The following is a 16816-nucleotide window of genomic DNA, read 5'->3' as shown; positions in this document are numbered from 1 at the left end:
GACCTTGGAGTGGCGGGACCTTGGAGTGGCAGGGGGGAGGGGCGGGGCCATGGAGGGAAGGCGCGCGGCGGGGAGGTGCGGGGCCTTGGAGTGGCGGGGGGAGGGGCGGGACCTTGGAGTGGCGGGACCTTGGAGTGGCGGGACCTTGGAGTGGCAGGGGGGAGGGGCGGGGCCATGGAGGGAAGGCGCGCGGCCTTGGAGCGGCGGCGCGCGGGGATCAAACAGCTGGAGCGGCGGCGTTAAAAGCGCGCTTCTGTCTCGTTAAAAAAATGCAGTCTGTTCAAATTTACAATAATATTAAATATTGCTGTCTTTATTTTTATTTTGCACAGTCTTGGTGCACCCATTGCAAATCATTATAGTCCTAGAAATGGTAAATCAGTGGAGGGTTGCCAAATTTTCAGAATTGTGCTGAAGTTTTCAGGTATGAAAGACTAATGCGAGCAACCTGGGAGAGAAAAAAGCATCGGAACATTAAAAACAAGTCCGTTGTTTTCATTTCCTTTATTAGTGATAAAAATACTGGAAGTAGACAAAAAAAGGACGGGTGGTCGGATCAGGTGACAAATCCAGAGTTAGCAAAAGAAGTTCACAGAATCACAGAATTGTTAACATTCGTTTCAATCTTCACGTTGTATAACATTTCTATCAACCACATCATAATAAACTCTTGAATATTCTTTTTACTATTTATCTTTTCTATTTGTACAGTCCAAAGTAAAACATAGTTCCCAATGTAGTAGGACCAAGATAAACAAAGTTGTTTTTTCATTGTATAGTTCAATTTTTCACGTTGACCTGTTTGCGGTGATTTATAAATATTTGATGTTTTGTTTGAATGTGTCTTTCTTTCAGCAGGAGCTGGAGTGAAGAGAGGCGCTTCCGGCAGGGCCGCCATGTTGTAGTGGGTGTTGTTCACCGGATTGAGGTAATATTGGTGACACTGCATCGTGTGGCCAGCAACACAGCTTCATTGTTTAAAGGGGGAAATTAGCCTGAGGAAAATGATCCACAGTCTGTTCCTCATTAACTGTACCGGCGATATATTTCTGGAGAAGCACTGGAAGAGTGTGGTGAGCCGCTCGGTTTGTGATTATTTTTTCGAGGCCCAGGAGAAATCCGGCGAGGCGGATAATGTGCCTCCGGTAATTTCCACGCCTCACCATTACCTGGTCAGCACCTACAGGGACAAGATCTTCTTCGTCGCCGTCATCCAGTCCGAAGTGCCACCTCTGTTTGTCATTGAGTTTCTCCATCGAGTGGCAGAAACTTTACAGGTGTGTGTTTATGCAGAGGAGACAAAACAGTTAGTCGTTCAGAATAAATTACGCCAGTACAATCGGTATCTTGTGCATTGCATCTTTTGTCAATTTATTTAAACGTTACATGAGTTACATTGGAATGTCATGCGAATCAGTAGTGAAATTTAGCAATACTGCATTTCATGATGAATGTGTGCCAGCTGTGGTTGAGCGGGCAGCACACTCGGCCTCTGAAGGGGAAGGTTGGAGGTTAAGCCCCACTCCACAGACTTCACAAAAATCAAGGCCGACATTGGAATACTGAGGGAGTGTGGCACTGTTGGAGGTGCTATCTTTCAGATGAGACCTTAATCCAAGGATCTGTCTGCCCTCTCAGGCGGGCGTAAAAGGTCCCGTGGTACTAGTTCAAAGAGTAGGGGGAGTTAGTCCTGGTGTCCTGTCCCATATTTATCCCTCAATCACCTTCATTATGTTTGTGGGAGATTGCTGCATTTCCTACACAACAACAGTGACTACACTTAAATACTTCATTGGCTAAAATTGGGATGTCTTGAGGTTGTGAAAGATGCTATATAAATGCAAGTCTTTCAAAATCTTCAACGTACAGTGTGGCACAATGCATTTCTGAAACATATTTGTATTGTGGCGTAATTGTTCTCCAGGACTATTTTGGAGAATGCTCTGAGGCTGCAATTAAGGATAATGTTGTGATCGTGTACGAGCTCCTGGAAGAGATGTTGGATAATGGTTTTCCATTGGCTACTGAATCCAATATCTTAAAAGAACTCATTAAACCTCCTACAATTCTTCGTTCTGTTGTTAACACTATCACAGGTAAGAAGCGGTTCTTCTACCTTATCAGAATAGTGGTATTCAAAAGTATGAGGGGTTTTGATGGAGCAAGTAGGAAGAAACGGGTTTCCTCTGGCAAGTGCGGCAGTAACTAAAGGTCACAGATTTAAAATATTTGGCAAAAAGAGGGGAATTAAGAGACACAGGATTGTTAAGATTTGGAATACATTACCTGACACAGTGGTGGAAACAGATTCCGTAGGAATTTTCAAAAGTCTTTGAAGAGGACTAATTTGTAAGGTTATGGGGAAAAAACCTGGGATGTGGGACTAAATCAGGCAGCTCTTTCAGAGAGCCAACATGATCCTTCCAGTCTGCTCCTGTCTTGTAAGATTCTATGATTCTAAATCTGCATTTCCATGTGAACTTTGGCATTGTGCGATGCGAAGTTGGTGTACAACGGTACACTCAGTCTTAAACGGAACATTAACAAATTGAACATGCAGACCATGAGACCATTCATTTAGTTTAGAGATACAGCAATGAAACAGGCCCTTCGGCCCACCGAGTCTGTGCCGACCATCAACCACCCATTTATACTAATCCTACACTAATTCCATATTCCTACCACATCCCCACCTGTCCCTATATTTCCCTACCACCTACCTATACTAGGGGCAATTGCTAATGGCCAATTTACCTATCAACCTGCAAGTCTTTGGCTTGTGGGAGGAAACCAGTTATCCTATAACTGGCCATGTGAATGAGCATGCCTCATTGCAGTTTTAATCAGTTCTGTTTCCGTGGTTGAGCTGTTGCTGACGCACACTCTCGTCATTGGTCCAAATGGGTGAGGAAAAAGAGTAAGGAGACTACACCATAGATCATGTCTCCATTGGTGTCTTTGGAGTTGAGACCACTGGAGTGGTGAAAAGATGCTTAAACTGTGTTACAGCCAAAGTGGGAGTAATGCACTGTCAATTCAGTCCCATTACTCCACAGGTCATAGCAAATTATTAAAGTTTTCCCACCTACCAGAAATTAGCCAAATTAAACACTTTATTCACCCCCACCCCCCAAAATAAAACAGACCAAAACAGGTATCTTTAAACAACAATAAATTAACTATTTATTAACAAACTAAATCTTAAACAATATTGAGATAAATCTATGTCTAAAAACCTTAATTTCTTATTTCCTAGCATATATGCACGCACACACATTCAGAAACCAACGGTTAACTGGTTTCAATAAAATTAGAACTGTTTCTTAGGAATGAATAAATAACTGGGTTGTAAGTCTTTGTGGGTTACGTTCCCAGTTCGGTGAGGTATCCCAGAGCCGAAGGGTCAGATGCCATTTGAAGACTCCAGGTGAATTCGACGAAGTCTTTAATGGATAGGCATTCAAAGCACTTTGGTTGCAGCAGGCGTCACACAGTTCTTTCAACAAGGAGTATAGCAACACGTCTATTAGGATTTTTAAATTAGCAGTCTATTAATAGAAACTTTACTGAATTCCAGAACTCCCAGAAACACAAAAAGGCAATGGAAAGTCACTCCTGAGGCAAAGACTTCTTGGAGATTGGAAGTAAAAAGGAAATTGCTACCTCCAACAATACCAATGTTCTTTTCCAGGGCTTTTTTTTTCCTCCTTAGGCAATACACAACCTGTACATCAATGTAGATTTTTCTGCTAAGAGAGGGAGAGATCCTTCCTTCAGTGAGCATGCTTCGCTGGTCTCCAGATCAAACTGGTTCTTGCCAGTCTTTACACACAGTTAACTAATACAATACAGTAGGTGGCTTCTCCTGCTGTTGCGTAGGAAACAGGCTTGCTGCTTGCACACACTGTTCCCAGAGAGAGAGACCAACTCTTAGGCTTAAAGGTACACTTCCCCCCCCGCACTCCCCTCCTCCCCCTTAGTTTATAAACAGAGAAAAAAAACTACACTTCCATGACACCTCCGTCCTTGGCAAAATGAAGTGTCATTCTTGAATGCGTTTCATTACAACGCGAGACAGAAACTGGAAAAAAAACATATTTTCATATTCATGCCCCCATTCACTCTACTGATAATTAACAGAATTTTTCTTTGTACCTTTGCCATTCAAGTAACTTGACAAGGTTAAATTTATGACAAAGCGTCAGCGATTACATTGTTTTTCCCTGAAATATGTACAATCTTCAAATGATAAGGCTCCATCCATGGACAAACTCCATCTAAATATTCTAGCATTACAGTTTTTAAATTTTTCCACAAACATTAATGGGTTATGGTTAGTGTATATTATTGTTTCTTTATAGTCTTAGCGGACATATACTTCAAAATGTTTGAGAGCCGGCAAAGGTCTGAATGTTTCTTTTTCCACAGTGGAATTTTTTTTGGTGGTGATGTCGTTTTCCCAAAATGTACCCTGCTAGTTTTTCTATGCCCGATTCGTCATCCTGCAATAGGACAGCACCAACCCCCAGGTCGTTCGCATCAATCGCTCTCTTGAAGGGTTTAGCAAAATTTGGAGCAGCCAACACTGGTTCATTAGTTAAGATTGCCTTTAGCTTTTCAAAAGATGCCTGACATTCATCTGACCATACTAATTTGGGGGTTTTTTGTAGCAAATCGGTTAATGGAGCAGCTACAGCATTAAAATTCCGTACAAACTTCCTGTAAAAACCACACACCCCTAAAATCCTCATTATTTCACGTTTAGATTTAGGGATAGGGAACTCCACTAAGGCTTGTACTTTATCTGTTTTTGGCAATACTTGTCCTTGCCCTACTATTTGTCCGAAGTAAGTTTCTCCTGCTTTTCCAAATTCGCTTTTTGCTACTAAGTCCACTGCTTGAAGTTTTTAAACAGAGTTTTTAGCTGGTTTAAGTATTCTTGCCAAGTGTTACTGTATATTTGTACATCATTCAGATACACTACACAGTTGGAAATATTAGCTACCACCTGATTCATTACTCTTTGGAATGTGGCTAAGGCATTTTTTAACCCAAATGGCATCACCCAGCACTTGTAAAGACCATCTGGTGTGACAAAAGCTGATATCTCTTTGGCTCGAGGAGTCAAAGGAACTTGCTGTATTCCTTTAACGAGTCGATCTTGGTAAGAAATCTAGCACTGCCCACTCTGTCAAAACAGTCTTCTAAACGAGGAATTGGGTCGGAGTCTGCCTTCAATACCGCATTGACTTTTCTGTAGTCGATGCAAAGTCGGGTTGACCCGTCAGGTTTAGGCAGTAAGACTATTGGTGAACTCCAGCTGCTTTGATTAGGTTCGATTAACTTGTTTTCGAGCATGTATTGGATTTCTGCTTTTACTTGGGCCTGTTCGTCCAGGCTTAAGTGGTGAAGATGTTGTTTGAAAGGAACAGATTCCCCTATATCCACATCATGTGTGGCTAAAGTTGTACATCCTGGCTTATCCCTACATACCCTCTTAAATGTTGTGAAAAGCCTGGTTAGGTCTTCACATTGTTTTGCATCTAAGTGCAAAAGCATACAGTCTAATTTTCCCAGCCATTCTGTATTCGCTAACCGGGTAGTTGGAGGTTCAATCTGAGAATTGTCCAGGCCTCCTTCTGCCTCATCCTCACTATCCTTTTCCTTCTCAACAGTCCCTATTACCTGATAAACCTGTACTGGCTTACCTCCTCCCTGCGATAATATTGCTTTAACATATTGATATGACACAACCAATTCTTCTTCCGGTGATCAGGGGTGTCAATTAAGTAATCCACCTAACCCACTCTTTTGATCAGTCCAGATGGGCTACTGAACCGTGCTTTTAAGGGTTCCCCGTGTTATGGTAACAACGCCAGTACTTCATCTCCTGGTTGAAAATTACGGGTCTTTGCATTCCTGTCTGCCATTTTTGTCATATTGGCTTGGGATACTTTAAGGGGTTCCTGAACCACACTGCAAGCTTTTGTGAGCCTTTCCCAGAACACAGATACATAGTCTAATATCGAAGATTCATTCCTTTGTTCTAAGAATCTGTCTTTGATACATTTTAGAGGACCTCTTACTTCATGTCCGTAAACCAGTTCAAAAGGACTAAAACCTGTAGACTCATTCAGTGAATCTCTGGTGGAAAATAAAAGAAAGTCTAGTCCTTTATCCCAGTCATGCGGATGTTCGTGACAGTATGCTCTAATCATTGTTTTGAGAGTTTGGTGGTACCTCTCTAAAGCTCCTTGTGTCTGTGGGGATAGGCTGAGGATTTCAGTGGTCTGATACCCAGATTGTCTATGACTTCTTGAAATATCTTAGACATGAAATTAGAACCTTGATCCGATTAAACTTCAAGTGGTAATCCATATCTCGTGAAGAATTGGGTTAACTTTTCTTCTATTTTAGCAGTAATTGTCCTCAAAGCAATGGCCTCTGGAAATCGAATAACCATATCCATGATAGTATTTTTTTTATTCGTTCATGGGATGTGGGTGTCACTGGCTATGCCAGCATTTATTGCCTATCCCTAATTGCCCTTGAAAAGGTGTTGGTGAGCTGCTTCTTGAACCACTGCAGTCCATGTGGGGTAGGTACACCCACAGTGCTGATTGGAAGGGAGTTCCAGGATTTTGACCCAGCGACACTGAAGGAACGACAATATAGTTCTAAATCAGGATGGTGTGTGATTTGGAGGGGAACTTGCAGGTGGTGGTGTTCCCATGCATTTGCTGCCCTTGTCCTTCTAGTTGTTCGAGGTCGTGGGTTTGGAAGGTGCTGTCTAAGGAGCCTTGGTACATTGCTGCAGTGCATCTTGTAGATGGTACACACTGCTGCCACTGTACATCGGTGGTGGAGGGAGTGAATGTTTGTGGATGCGGTGCCAATCAAGTGGGCTGCTTTATCCTGTCTGGTTTCGAACTTCTTGAGTGTTGTTGGAGGTGCACCCATCCAGGCAAGTGGAGAGTATTCCATCACACTCCTGACTTGTGCCTTGTAAATGATGGACAGACTTTGGGGAGTCAGGAGGTGAGTTACTCGCCGCAGGATTCCTAGCCTCTGAGCTGCTGTTGCAGCCACTATATTTATATGGCTACTCCAAATCAGTTTCTGGTCAATGGTAACCCCTAGGATGTTGATAGTGGGGGATTCAGTAATCGTAATGCCATTGAATGTTAAGGGGAGATGGTTAGATTCTCTCTTGTTGGAGATGGTCATTACCTGCCACTTACCAGCCCAAGCCTGGATATTGTCCAGGTCTTGCTGCATTTCAACACAAACTGCTTCAGTATCTGAGGAGTCACGAATGGTGCTGAACATTGTGCAATCGTCAGCGAACATCCCAACTTCTGACCTTATGATTGAAGGAGGTCATTGATGAAGCAGTTGAAGATGGTTGGACCTAGGACACTATCCTGAGGAACCCCTGCAGTGATGTCCTGGAGTTGAGATGATTTATCTCCAACAACCACAACCATCTTCCTTTGCGCTAGGTATGACTCCAACCAGCATAGAGTTTTCCCAGGGCTCCTTGATGCCATACGCAGGCAAATGCTGCCTTCATGCCAAGGGCAGTCACTCTCACCTCTCCTCAGGAGTTCAGCTGTTTTATCCATGTTTGAAACAAGGCTGTAGCGAGGTCAGGAGCTGAGTGGCCCTGGCGGAACCCTCACTGAGCAGGTTATTGCTAAGCAAGTGCCGCTTGATAGCGCTATCAACGACACCTTCCATCACTTTACTGGCGATCGAGAGTAGACTGATGGGGCAGTAATTGGCCGGATTGGACGTACTCCTTTTTGTTATAGTATTTATTTGGCTACATTTCAGGGTAGATGCCTCATGGATGCCCAGTTTTGCATTGCTAGATCTGTTCGAAATCTAACCCATTTAGCACAGTGGTAGCGCCACACAACACGATGGAGAATATCCTCAATTTGAAGACGGGACTTTGTCTCCACAAAGACTGTGCAGTGGTCTCTCCTATCACTACTGTCATGGACAGATGCATCTGTGGCAGGCAGGTGAGGACGAGCTCAAGTATATTTTACCCTCTTGTTGGTTCCCTCACCACGTGCCGTAGCCCCAGTCTAGCAGCTATGCCCTTTAGGACTCGGCTAGCTCAGTCAGTAGTGGTACTATTGAGCACTCTTAGTGATGCATATGCAGCTGTTCCTTGTCCCCTTTCACTCTCCCACCTTCTATCCTTCTCTGGTTTATGGGGGTGACGGACAAACGGTTTTGGCTTATTCACAAGCTCAAAATCATCAGCAATTTCCACTGCTTGCCTAGCTTTAAAATTTTCAGGTTATCTACATGAGTTCTCACTACTGAAGAAATTGAATTTTTAAAGTCTTCCAAGAGAATCAATTCTCTAAGGTTCTCATATGTGGTTTCCATCTTTAATGCCCGTATTCAACAGTCAAAATTAATTTGCTTCACCTTCTCATTCTACATACATCAGCCCAACCAATCTCCGTAAGTTCCAAAATTTCTGACAAAGCTTCAGGGACTAACTCATACGCAGCAAGAATAGCCTTTTTTGCCATCTCAATCTGCAGAAGCCTCTTCAGGAAGCATGGCTTAAACTTCTTGAGCTCTGCCTACCAACCTGCTTTGCATAAGCAGTGTCCAGCTTTCCTTTGACCATTGCATTCGTTTGGCTATTTGTTCAAAAGATATGAAAAATGCCTCTACGTCCCTTTCCTCAAACTTAGGAATGCCTGTATGAATTTAAACAGCTTTTCTCTGGGTCCTGGGCTGAATTCAGATTCTTCCTGACCAGAACTTTCCCTGGATTCAAGATTACACCTTTGTCTTAGTTCCATCTCTTTTAACCTAAATTCCCTCTCTTTTCTTTCACTTTCTCTCTGAAGTTCAAGTTTTCTTATTGCTATTGTTGTTTTTCTTGTTCAAGCTTTTTCGTTTCTAACTGAATTCTAGCCAATTCCACTGCATCACTCTCTGACTTACTATCATCTTCTTCCAATTCCATATGTTGGATTATGATGTCAATTATCACTGCTTTTTTGGCATCTGATTTCAACTCTAACCCCAATTTTGCTGCCAGATCTTTTATTCTTAAAGATGCCAAGTCACTGAGGGACACATTGTCCTTTCCCAGAAACTCCACTGCAACTGCTAATGCCATTCTGATGGACCAGCCTTTACCCTTATATACAAGAAACCTGGTTCCTTTTATTTTTTCTCTTTCAAATTATTACTCCCCTTATAATTGCCATAATGGGCGTTGGATTTGGATTGGATACAGGACAATCGAGCCCCCTATTAATATGTTAGGACAACAAGCACTGTCAATTCAGTCCCATTACTTCACAGGTCATAGTATATTAAAGTTTTCCCACCTACCAGAAATTAGCCAAATTAAACACTTTATTCACCCCCCCCAACACCGCCATTCAAAAGAATAAAACGAATCAAACCAGGTATCTTTAAACAACAAATTAACTATTTATTAATAAACAAACAATCTTAAACAATATTGAGATAAATCTATGTCTAAAGACCTTATAATTTCTTATCTCCTAACATTCATGCACACACACACACACGTTAAAAAACCAACGGTTAACCAGTTTCAATAAAATTAGAACTGTTTCTTAGGAATAAATAAATAACTGGGTTGTAAGTCTTTGTGGGTTACGTTCCCAGTTCGGTGAGATATCCCAGAGCCAAAGGGTCAGATGCCATTTGAAGACTCCAGGTGAACTCGACGAAGTCTTTAATGGATAGGCATTCAAAGCACCTAGGTTGCAGCAGGCGTCACACAGTTCTTTCAACAAGGAGTACAGCAACAGGTCTACTTGGATTTTTAAATTGGCTGTCTATCAATAGAAACTTTACTGAGAATTCTCGAACTCCCAGAAACACAAAAAGGCAATGAAAAGTCACTCCTGAGACAAAGACTTCTTAGAGATTGGAAATTTCTACCTCCAACAATACCAATGTTCTTTTCCAGGGGTTTGTTTCCCCCTCCCCCCTCCCCTCCTCCTTAAGCAATACACAGCCTGGAGATCAATGTAGATTTTTCTGCTGAGAGAGAGATCCTTCAGTGAGCATGCTTTGCTGGTCTCCAGATCAAACTGGTTCTAGCCAGTCTTTACACACAGTTAACTAATACAATACAGCAGGTGGCTTCTCTTGCTGTTGCATAGGAAACAGGTTTGCTGGTTGCACACACGGTTCCCAGAGAGAGGGAGAGAGACCAACTCTCAGTCTTAAAGGTGCACTGCCCCCCCCCCTTAGTTTTTAAACAGAGAAAAAAAAACTACACTTCCATGACAACTGGTCCTACAAAGGTTTCCTTGTTCGTAGTTCCACGTAAGTATTTTAGCATAAGAATTTGTAGGAACAGGGAAAGCCCTTTATGTTCAACACACTGATCCCTTTTGATTGTAAGTTGGGAAACACTACAGAACTGCATATGAAATTCAGCACTAAACAATTTACATTGTTCAGAAATCCGCACTGTTGTAGAGTGTAGAATTATCCCTAATAGAAAATTATGTGCCAGTTAAAATACTCCACTGCAAGAGATGGATTAAGTTATACATTTCTAAATTTGTTAGGTAGCAGTAATGTAGGCGATCAACTTCCGACGGGACAACTGTCTAATATACCTTGGCGAAGAGCAGGAGTCAAGTATACAAATAATGAAGCTTATTTTGATGTTACGGAAGAAATTGATGCCATTATTGACAAATCAGGTAACAAGTTTATTTTGTAACTTTTGTTTCCATTGCAGCCAATCAGACCCTACAACCATTAGCAAGAAAAACATTTCAGTACTAGTTAAAGTGGAGAAGCACTCCCTTTCTGCATGTATGATAACGGCTTCAATATCTTATGAATTTTGTTTCTGAATAACTCGTACATTTTAAATGGCTTTAGTTGTGATAGTTTTTTTTTACGCCAGGATCAACCGTCTTTGCTGAAATCCAGGGCGTTATCGATGCCTGCATCAAGCTAACTGGAATGCCAGACCTCACCCTTTCCTTTATGGTAAGTAATAAACTTGCTCATTTTGCATAATTTGAGCTAACTTCTTAACTGTGCATCCTCATAATGTTAAACGACAGAACTTTATTAAATGTGTATTTCATTAACTGCCTTAATGCATTAAATGTTAAGATGCCAATTACTCAAATCTTAAAATACACTCCAATTTTCATCAATGATAGAATCCAAGGCTGTTGGATGATGTCAGCTTCCATCCATGTGTTCGCTTTAAAAGGTGGGAATCTGAGCGCGTTCTGTCATTCATTCCACCAGATGGAAATTTCCGTTTGATGTCTTACCATGTCAGTTCACAAAAGTAAGATGACTTTCTGCTTTTCTAAAAATTTGAACAGTAAAAGTCTGTTCTGGAACAATAAGAAATAAATGCAACGTGAAATAATGCAGTGCTCAAAATAGGAAAGTGCCGGACAGAACTTGATATTGTTTGACAATTCCTGCTCATTTTTTGGCATTCTTACCATTGCCAACTAATGTTCAATATTGATAAATTACACATGATAATGGCTGGTAGGATATTAGATATTTTTATAGCTGACAAATGGCAGTCCTAAGTTTAGAACAATTCACCAGTAACAAATAATGATCTTGCATCTTCAGTACATTGTTCTAACGGGGTTTGTGTTTTTATTTAAACTCAGGCCTACTGCTACGAACAGTTGACTATTGGGATGGAGTGGCTTTTCAAATTGGTCCAATATCATAAGCTCTTGCTTCCTTCTGGGGTGTCAGTGGAGGGGTGGGGAGGTCAACATTTTATTTAACCACCATCTAACTACTACAACCTTGCATTTTACATGGAACCCTAAAAATACGATGCTATTTTACAGCATACCAGCAAGAGTACGGAAATGCCAAACTAGGAATGAACATTTGGAAGAGTGATTGAAGGATTTGGAGAAATGGTATTTTAGGAGGGGTTTTTTTTGAAGGTGGAGAAAGGTAGACGAGTCTAGTGAAGGAGTTCCAAAGAGATGAGCCTGGGCAGCTGAAAGCTAATTTACCTCTTTGACTAAACTTTCAGCCATCTGCCCTAATATTGCCTTATGGGGCTCGGTGTCAAATTTTGCCTTATAAAGCTCCTATGAAGTTCCTTGGGACGTTTTATTACGTGAAAAGTGCTATATAAGTTGTTGGTGGTGAGGACAGAGGAAGGGGAAATGCACAGGACGCCAGAGTCAAAACACTTGTGTAGCAAAGAGGAGGAGAAAGTTCGAGGTGAAGTGGACCAAAGCTTGATGAGAATTTCTGGAAGGCAGGAGGGAAAGGGGAACTGCCAGTAATAAAAATGGTGCTGCTCAATTTAAAGAAAATAACGAATTGAACCCAAACACCCTCACTCCTCAATGGCCACAATCGCCACCTCCAAACCTCCCCCCAACAGTGCCCTGCTCCCTCCCACAATCTCCGCATTATTTCCCGCTCTTTCCCATAATTGCCTTCCCTTTGCCAATCCCTCTTGCGCCCACCTTCTCACCACTCCATCCCACCTCTCTCGATTGCTTGCTCCTCACCTTGCCGTCCAGAGAAGCAGCAGGGATGGAGCAAGCAGAGTGCGAGTGGCAAGGTGGGGAAAGCGGCGAGGCGGGAAGCGAGTGGCGAGCAGTCAGAAGTGGCAGGATGGAGCATCATACAGGCAAGAGGGAGCGGGAAACTGAATGTGACTATTGAAGCAGAGATAACGGGAGGATGCGGGGTACTGTTTGGGCAATCAATGTCACTGTGCACATGCGCTGACTCATTCTGGCAAGCTGCCAAATGTTCAGACACCTAATGATGTTGGCGATCGCTCTGTGCTGTCAGGAGACACTCTGGAAAAGAATTGATAGGGTAGATAGAGAACCTTTTTTTGTTGGTTGGGGAGTCTAGCACAAGGGGACATATCATTAAGCCAGGCCATTCAGGAGAGCAGGAAACACTTCTCCACTTAGTGCTAATGTGGCCTGCTGTCTTACAAAAAGCAGTGAGGCTTACTGCAGCCCAAGATAGGTGCAGCTCCTTCAAAAACTTTAATTCTGAACCACAGTATTTTGCATTTTTAAGATCAGACTAAAAGTTTCATACTTGAAGGCAGTTGCATTGTTAAGTTAATTTTGCAAATGGCTGAAATGTATAAACATCAATTTATTTTTGTGGCATCCTTGACTTTCCACTTAGTGAGTTGGTGATTTTAGCTGTGCTGTCAGGGCACTAAATAATGAAAGGAGAAGTCACTAGCCACTGTGTTCCCCCTCAGGGGTCAGCTTGATAAGGGGAGAGATCAAAGAGGTTTCGGTCTGTCCTTGCAACTAGGAATGATGCCCAAGGAATAAAAAATTATTTGGGGCGAGTTGTAATTATGCTTTAGGCAGTCATACATGGAAAGCATTTAGTTTGTTTTAGGCCAACAACAATTTTTTGTATTTATATCTGGACTTTAATGTAATAAAACATCCTAAAGCACTTCACAGAATTATAAAAAAAAGACACCGAGCCACATAAGGAGATATTAGCTCAGATGACCCAAAGCTTTGTGAAAGTGGTGGGTTTTAAGAAGTGTCTTAAAGGAGGAAAGAGAGGTGTAGGGAGGGTATTTCAGATTTTATGGCCTAGGCAACTTAAGATGCAGCCACCAATGGTGGGATGATTAAAATCAGGGATTTTCAAGAAATCGGAATTAGAGGAGTGCAGATATCTTGGAGGGTTGTGGGGCTGGAGGATATTACAGAGGTGCCGATGATAAGCTTGTTAACATCTCTATCAATGAATAAAAGATATTGGAATCTGAAACTATATACTCATCAAGATTTGTATTTTCAGCTTGGTGGCAATACCAGTTTATGTAAAACACAATATCAGCTTCAGAGAAAATGGATCTACAGGGCGATTTGATGTAACAATTGGGCCGAAACAGACCATGGGAAAGACAGTAGAGAGTGTTCTAACGATTATCCATATGCCTAAAGGGGTGCTCAATATGACACTTACTGCAGCACAAGGCACTTATACATTTGACCCAGTCACTAAGGTAAGTTCCAGCATTGCACTCAATTACATTTTTGCAAGGCAGAAAGTATAAAACATTGCTCAACAGTAATGTTTTTTAAACATTGATAGGTTTCTGCTGTAAACATCTTAAATCAAAAGGTGGTCGTTAAGGTGACCTTTATTTCTCAGTAAGGAAGAGAGAAGTGACAGATTTAGTGGTTAAATGTGATCCTGTGCCTTTCTCTCTCAGGTGTTAATTTGGGACATTGGAAAAATTACCTTACCAAAGTTACCAACTCTCAAGGGATTGGTTAGCCTACAATCCGGGGCACCAAAACCAGAAGAGAATCCAACAATTAATATTCAGTTTCGGATCCAACAACTTGCTGTATCAGGTGAGAAGAATGGGGTTCGTACATTTAAGAAACAGAACCAGAATTCTGGCAAGAATAGTAATAAAAGGCAAAATAAATTATTTACTAGTGTAGGATTGTTGACTTGTACACTTTTTTATTTCTGGCATATAGCTGTGTATCTCAGTGTGCTGATTGTAAATTTTGAATTGGGACCAAACAAGCAACTGATAAATATTTATAACTCACAATCACATCTATTGGAAAAGGGGAATAATCAGTCCTTGGAGCAGCCATGTTACCTTTCCTGCTATTTACCTGTAAAAATATTTATAGAATAAAAACACAATCCATCTTCTGTTACCTTCAACAATGTTTTCCCTTCTATGTCAAGAGCTTTAGACTGGGCTTCTGTTCCATTCCCAGAGTTTGGATCTATGTATACATAACAGAAGAGGGGAGGGGAGGACATTGGATTTGAATCTTGTTTGAAGGGAGGAAATGAAGAGTAGGAGGCTAAGGGCGGTTGCTTCTGTTTACTCCAGAGCCTTCAGCACAAAAAAATCTAGGCTGACATTGTGGTGTAATACTGAGGGAGTTCTGCATTGTCAAAGGTGCTGTCTTCTGGATGAAATGTAAAAGATCCCATGGTACCATTTTGAAGAGGAGCTGGGAAGTTATCCCTCAATATCACAAAAAAAATGATCTAGTTATCACATTGCTATTTTTGGGAGCTGGCTGTGTGTAAATTGGCTATTATATTTCCTATATTACAAGAGTGACAACACTTCAAAAGTACTTCATGACGTACAGTGGTTGTGAAAAGCGCTATATAAATGCAAGTCTTTTCTTCCCCTCCTAGGTTTGAAAGTAAATCGACTGGACATGTATGGAGAAAGATACAAACCATTTAAAGGTGTGAAATATGTCACCAAAGCAGGAAAATTTCAAGTCAGGACATGAGAGACGGAAAATGGAAATTACACAAGTTTTAAGTTCCAAGTTCTGAAATCTGGTATTCAACCAAACAGAATATGAAATATTTTCGAAAATTTAACACAGCAAACTATTTAAATTGGTAAAGTAAAAAATAAAAAAAAATTCTGTGGGATATTATGATTATTATTCATTCTTGGGATACAAGCATCGCTGGCAAGGTCAGCATTTATTACCCATCCCCAATTGCCCTTGAACTGAGTGGCTTGCTAGGCAGTTAAGAATCAGCCACATTGCTGTGGATCTGGAGTCACATAATCGGCCAGGATGGCAGAATCTGAAGGTCATTAGTGAACCAGATGGGTTTTTACAGCAATCCGGTAGTTTTGTGATCATTAAAATGCTTGTCTCGTTAATATTCCAGATTCTATTAATTCATTGTATTTAAATTCGCTCACCTGCCATGGCATGATTTGAACTCATGTCTCTGGAACATTAGCCTGGGCCTCTGGATTACTAGTCCAGTAACATTACCACTGCTGCTGTCCCCAATTAACTGCCTTAAATATGAAACAAATTGGCTTTAAGGTATTTAATTGCATTGCTTTCTAAAAGGGGCATTGTTCCTTCACCAATTCTATTTCTTCATTAAAAAAATAGAACATTCACACTTAGATATTCTAGTTGTTCAGTTTAAAATACTGTATTTATACAAGATGTTCTATCTTAATGCTGTTGGAGCCCAAAGATAATGTCTTAACTCATGTAATGTGGCGCAGTAGAAATTATAAACTAGCATTGCAAGTTGTGCCAGGAAGATCTATTTAAGTACACATCACTGTTTCAAATGATTTTCATATCCACGTCAGATACTTATCGAGTATTTGGAATAGAGCTAGTTAGTGTAGCAACCAAACCCTCCCTGACTGCATTGTTCAACATGGCTTAATACAAATCAATGGAATTGTTAAATACACCATCCACTTGTGGATGTGGATATTTTTGTCTCTGACAGCAATTAACTAAATCAAGAGAATACTAACACTATCGTTGCAAGTAGATTACTTTGAGTTAAACAAATACCCAGTAGCATAAAATGTTCATTTTAGTGTTTATGAATAGCTTTAGTACATAATATTTTTGGTCACACTTTGTACTTTTAAATGTTATAGTTTGTCTCAATAAAAATTTGTTACAGTTCAGTTTGGTTGTTGCTACCTTTTGTACTAACTGTGGGGAAAAAGGCAGGTTGAGGGTCTTAAATCAGAATATCATTCAGCTCCTTAGCTTGACATACACTAAAGAAATAGGGCTTCAATAGATACTGCGTGATGAATCATATCACTCAAGGTGAAAAGGACATCTATAGTATTCACCACTAGATTGGAGAATCTACATACAAAAGGTAGAATGATCAAGATAACAGCAATGCTGTCATCGTAGCTAGCAGACCAGTTTCCTGATCTACCACAGCCACTACCTTAAAAATTCAAGGATAACAATGCAAATCACTTAAT

General features: G+C 41.1%; 1 protein-coding gene across 2 annotated transcripts; it reads left to right on the top strand.

Moving 5' to 3' along the window:
• Positions 1-203: 203 nt before the first annotated feature.
• Positions 204-16501, top strand: LOC137355465 (AP-3 complex subunit mu-1). Of its 2 annotated transcripts, none has more exons than XM_068020614.1 (9): positions 204-424; positions 859-1277; positions 1925-2096; positions 10596-10733; positions 10943-11028; positions 11208-11341; positions 13843-14050; positions 14261-14405; positions 15226-16501. In XM_068020614.1, the coding sequence occupies exons 2-9, from the start codon at positions 1005-1007 to the stop codon at positions 15324-15326; spliced, it is 1257 nt and encodes a 418-aa protein (XP_067876715.1). In that variant the 5' UTR covers positions 204-424; positions 859-1004; the 3' UTR covers positions 15327-16501. The 2 variants fall into 2 exon arrangements, with proteins under 2 accessions (XP_067876715.1, XP_067876714.1); XM_068020613.1 differs by having other exon boundaries at positions 856-1277.
• Positions 16502-16816: the final 315 nt, after the last annotated feature.

This window comes from Heterodontus francisci, chromosome 42 (genome assembly GCF_036365525.1).
Source record: "Heterodontus francisci isolate sHetFra1 chromosome 42, sHetFra1.hap1, whole genome shotgun sequence".
NCBI classification, from domain to species: Eukaryota; Metazoa; Chordata; class Chondrichthyes; order Heterodontiformes; family Heterodontidae; genus Heterodontus; species Heterodontus francisci.
Note: the sequence above shows the minus strand (reverse complement) of the source record. Positions and strands in the feature narration are given on the sequence as shown.

Excerpts from the sequence above, each read along its gene's own strand:
- LOC137355465 (XM_068020614.1), top strand. The coding sequence starts at position 1,005 with ATGATCCACAGTCTGTTCCTCATTAACTGTACCGGCGATATATTTCTG. Across the intron at positions 1,278-1,924 it reads GAGTGGCAGAAACTTTACAG|GACTATTTTGGAGAATGCTC; the intron begins GTGTGTGTTTAT and ends ATTGTTCTCCAG. Across the intron at positions 10,734-10,942 it reads TGCCATTATTGACAAATCAG|GATCAACCGTCTTTGCTGAA; the intron begins GTAACAAGTTTA and ends TTTTTACGCCAG.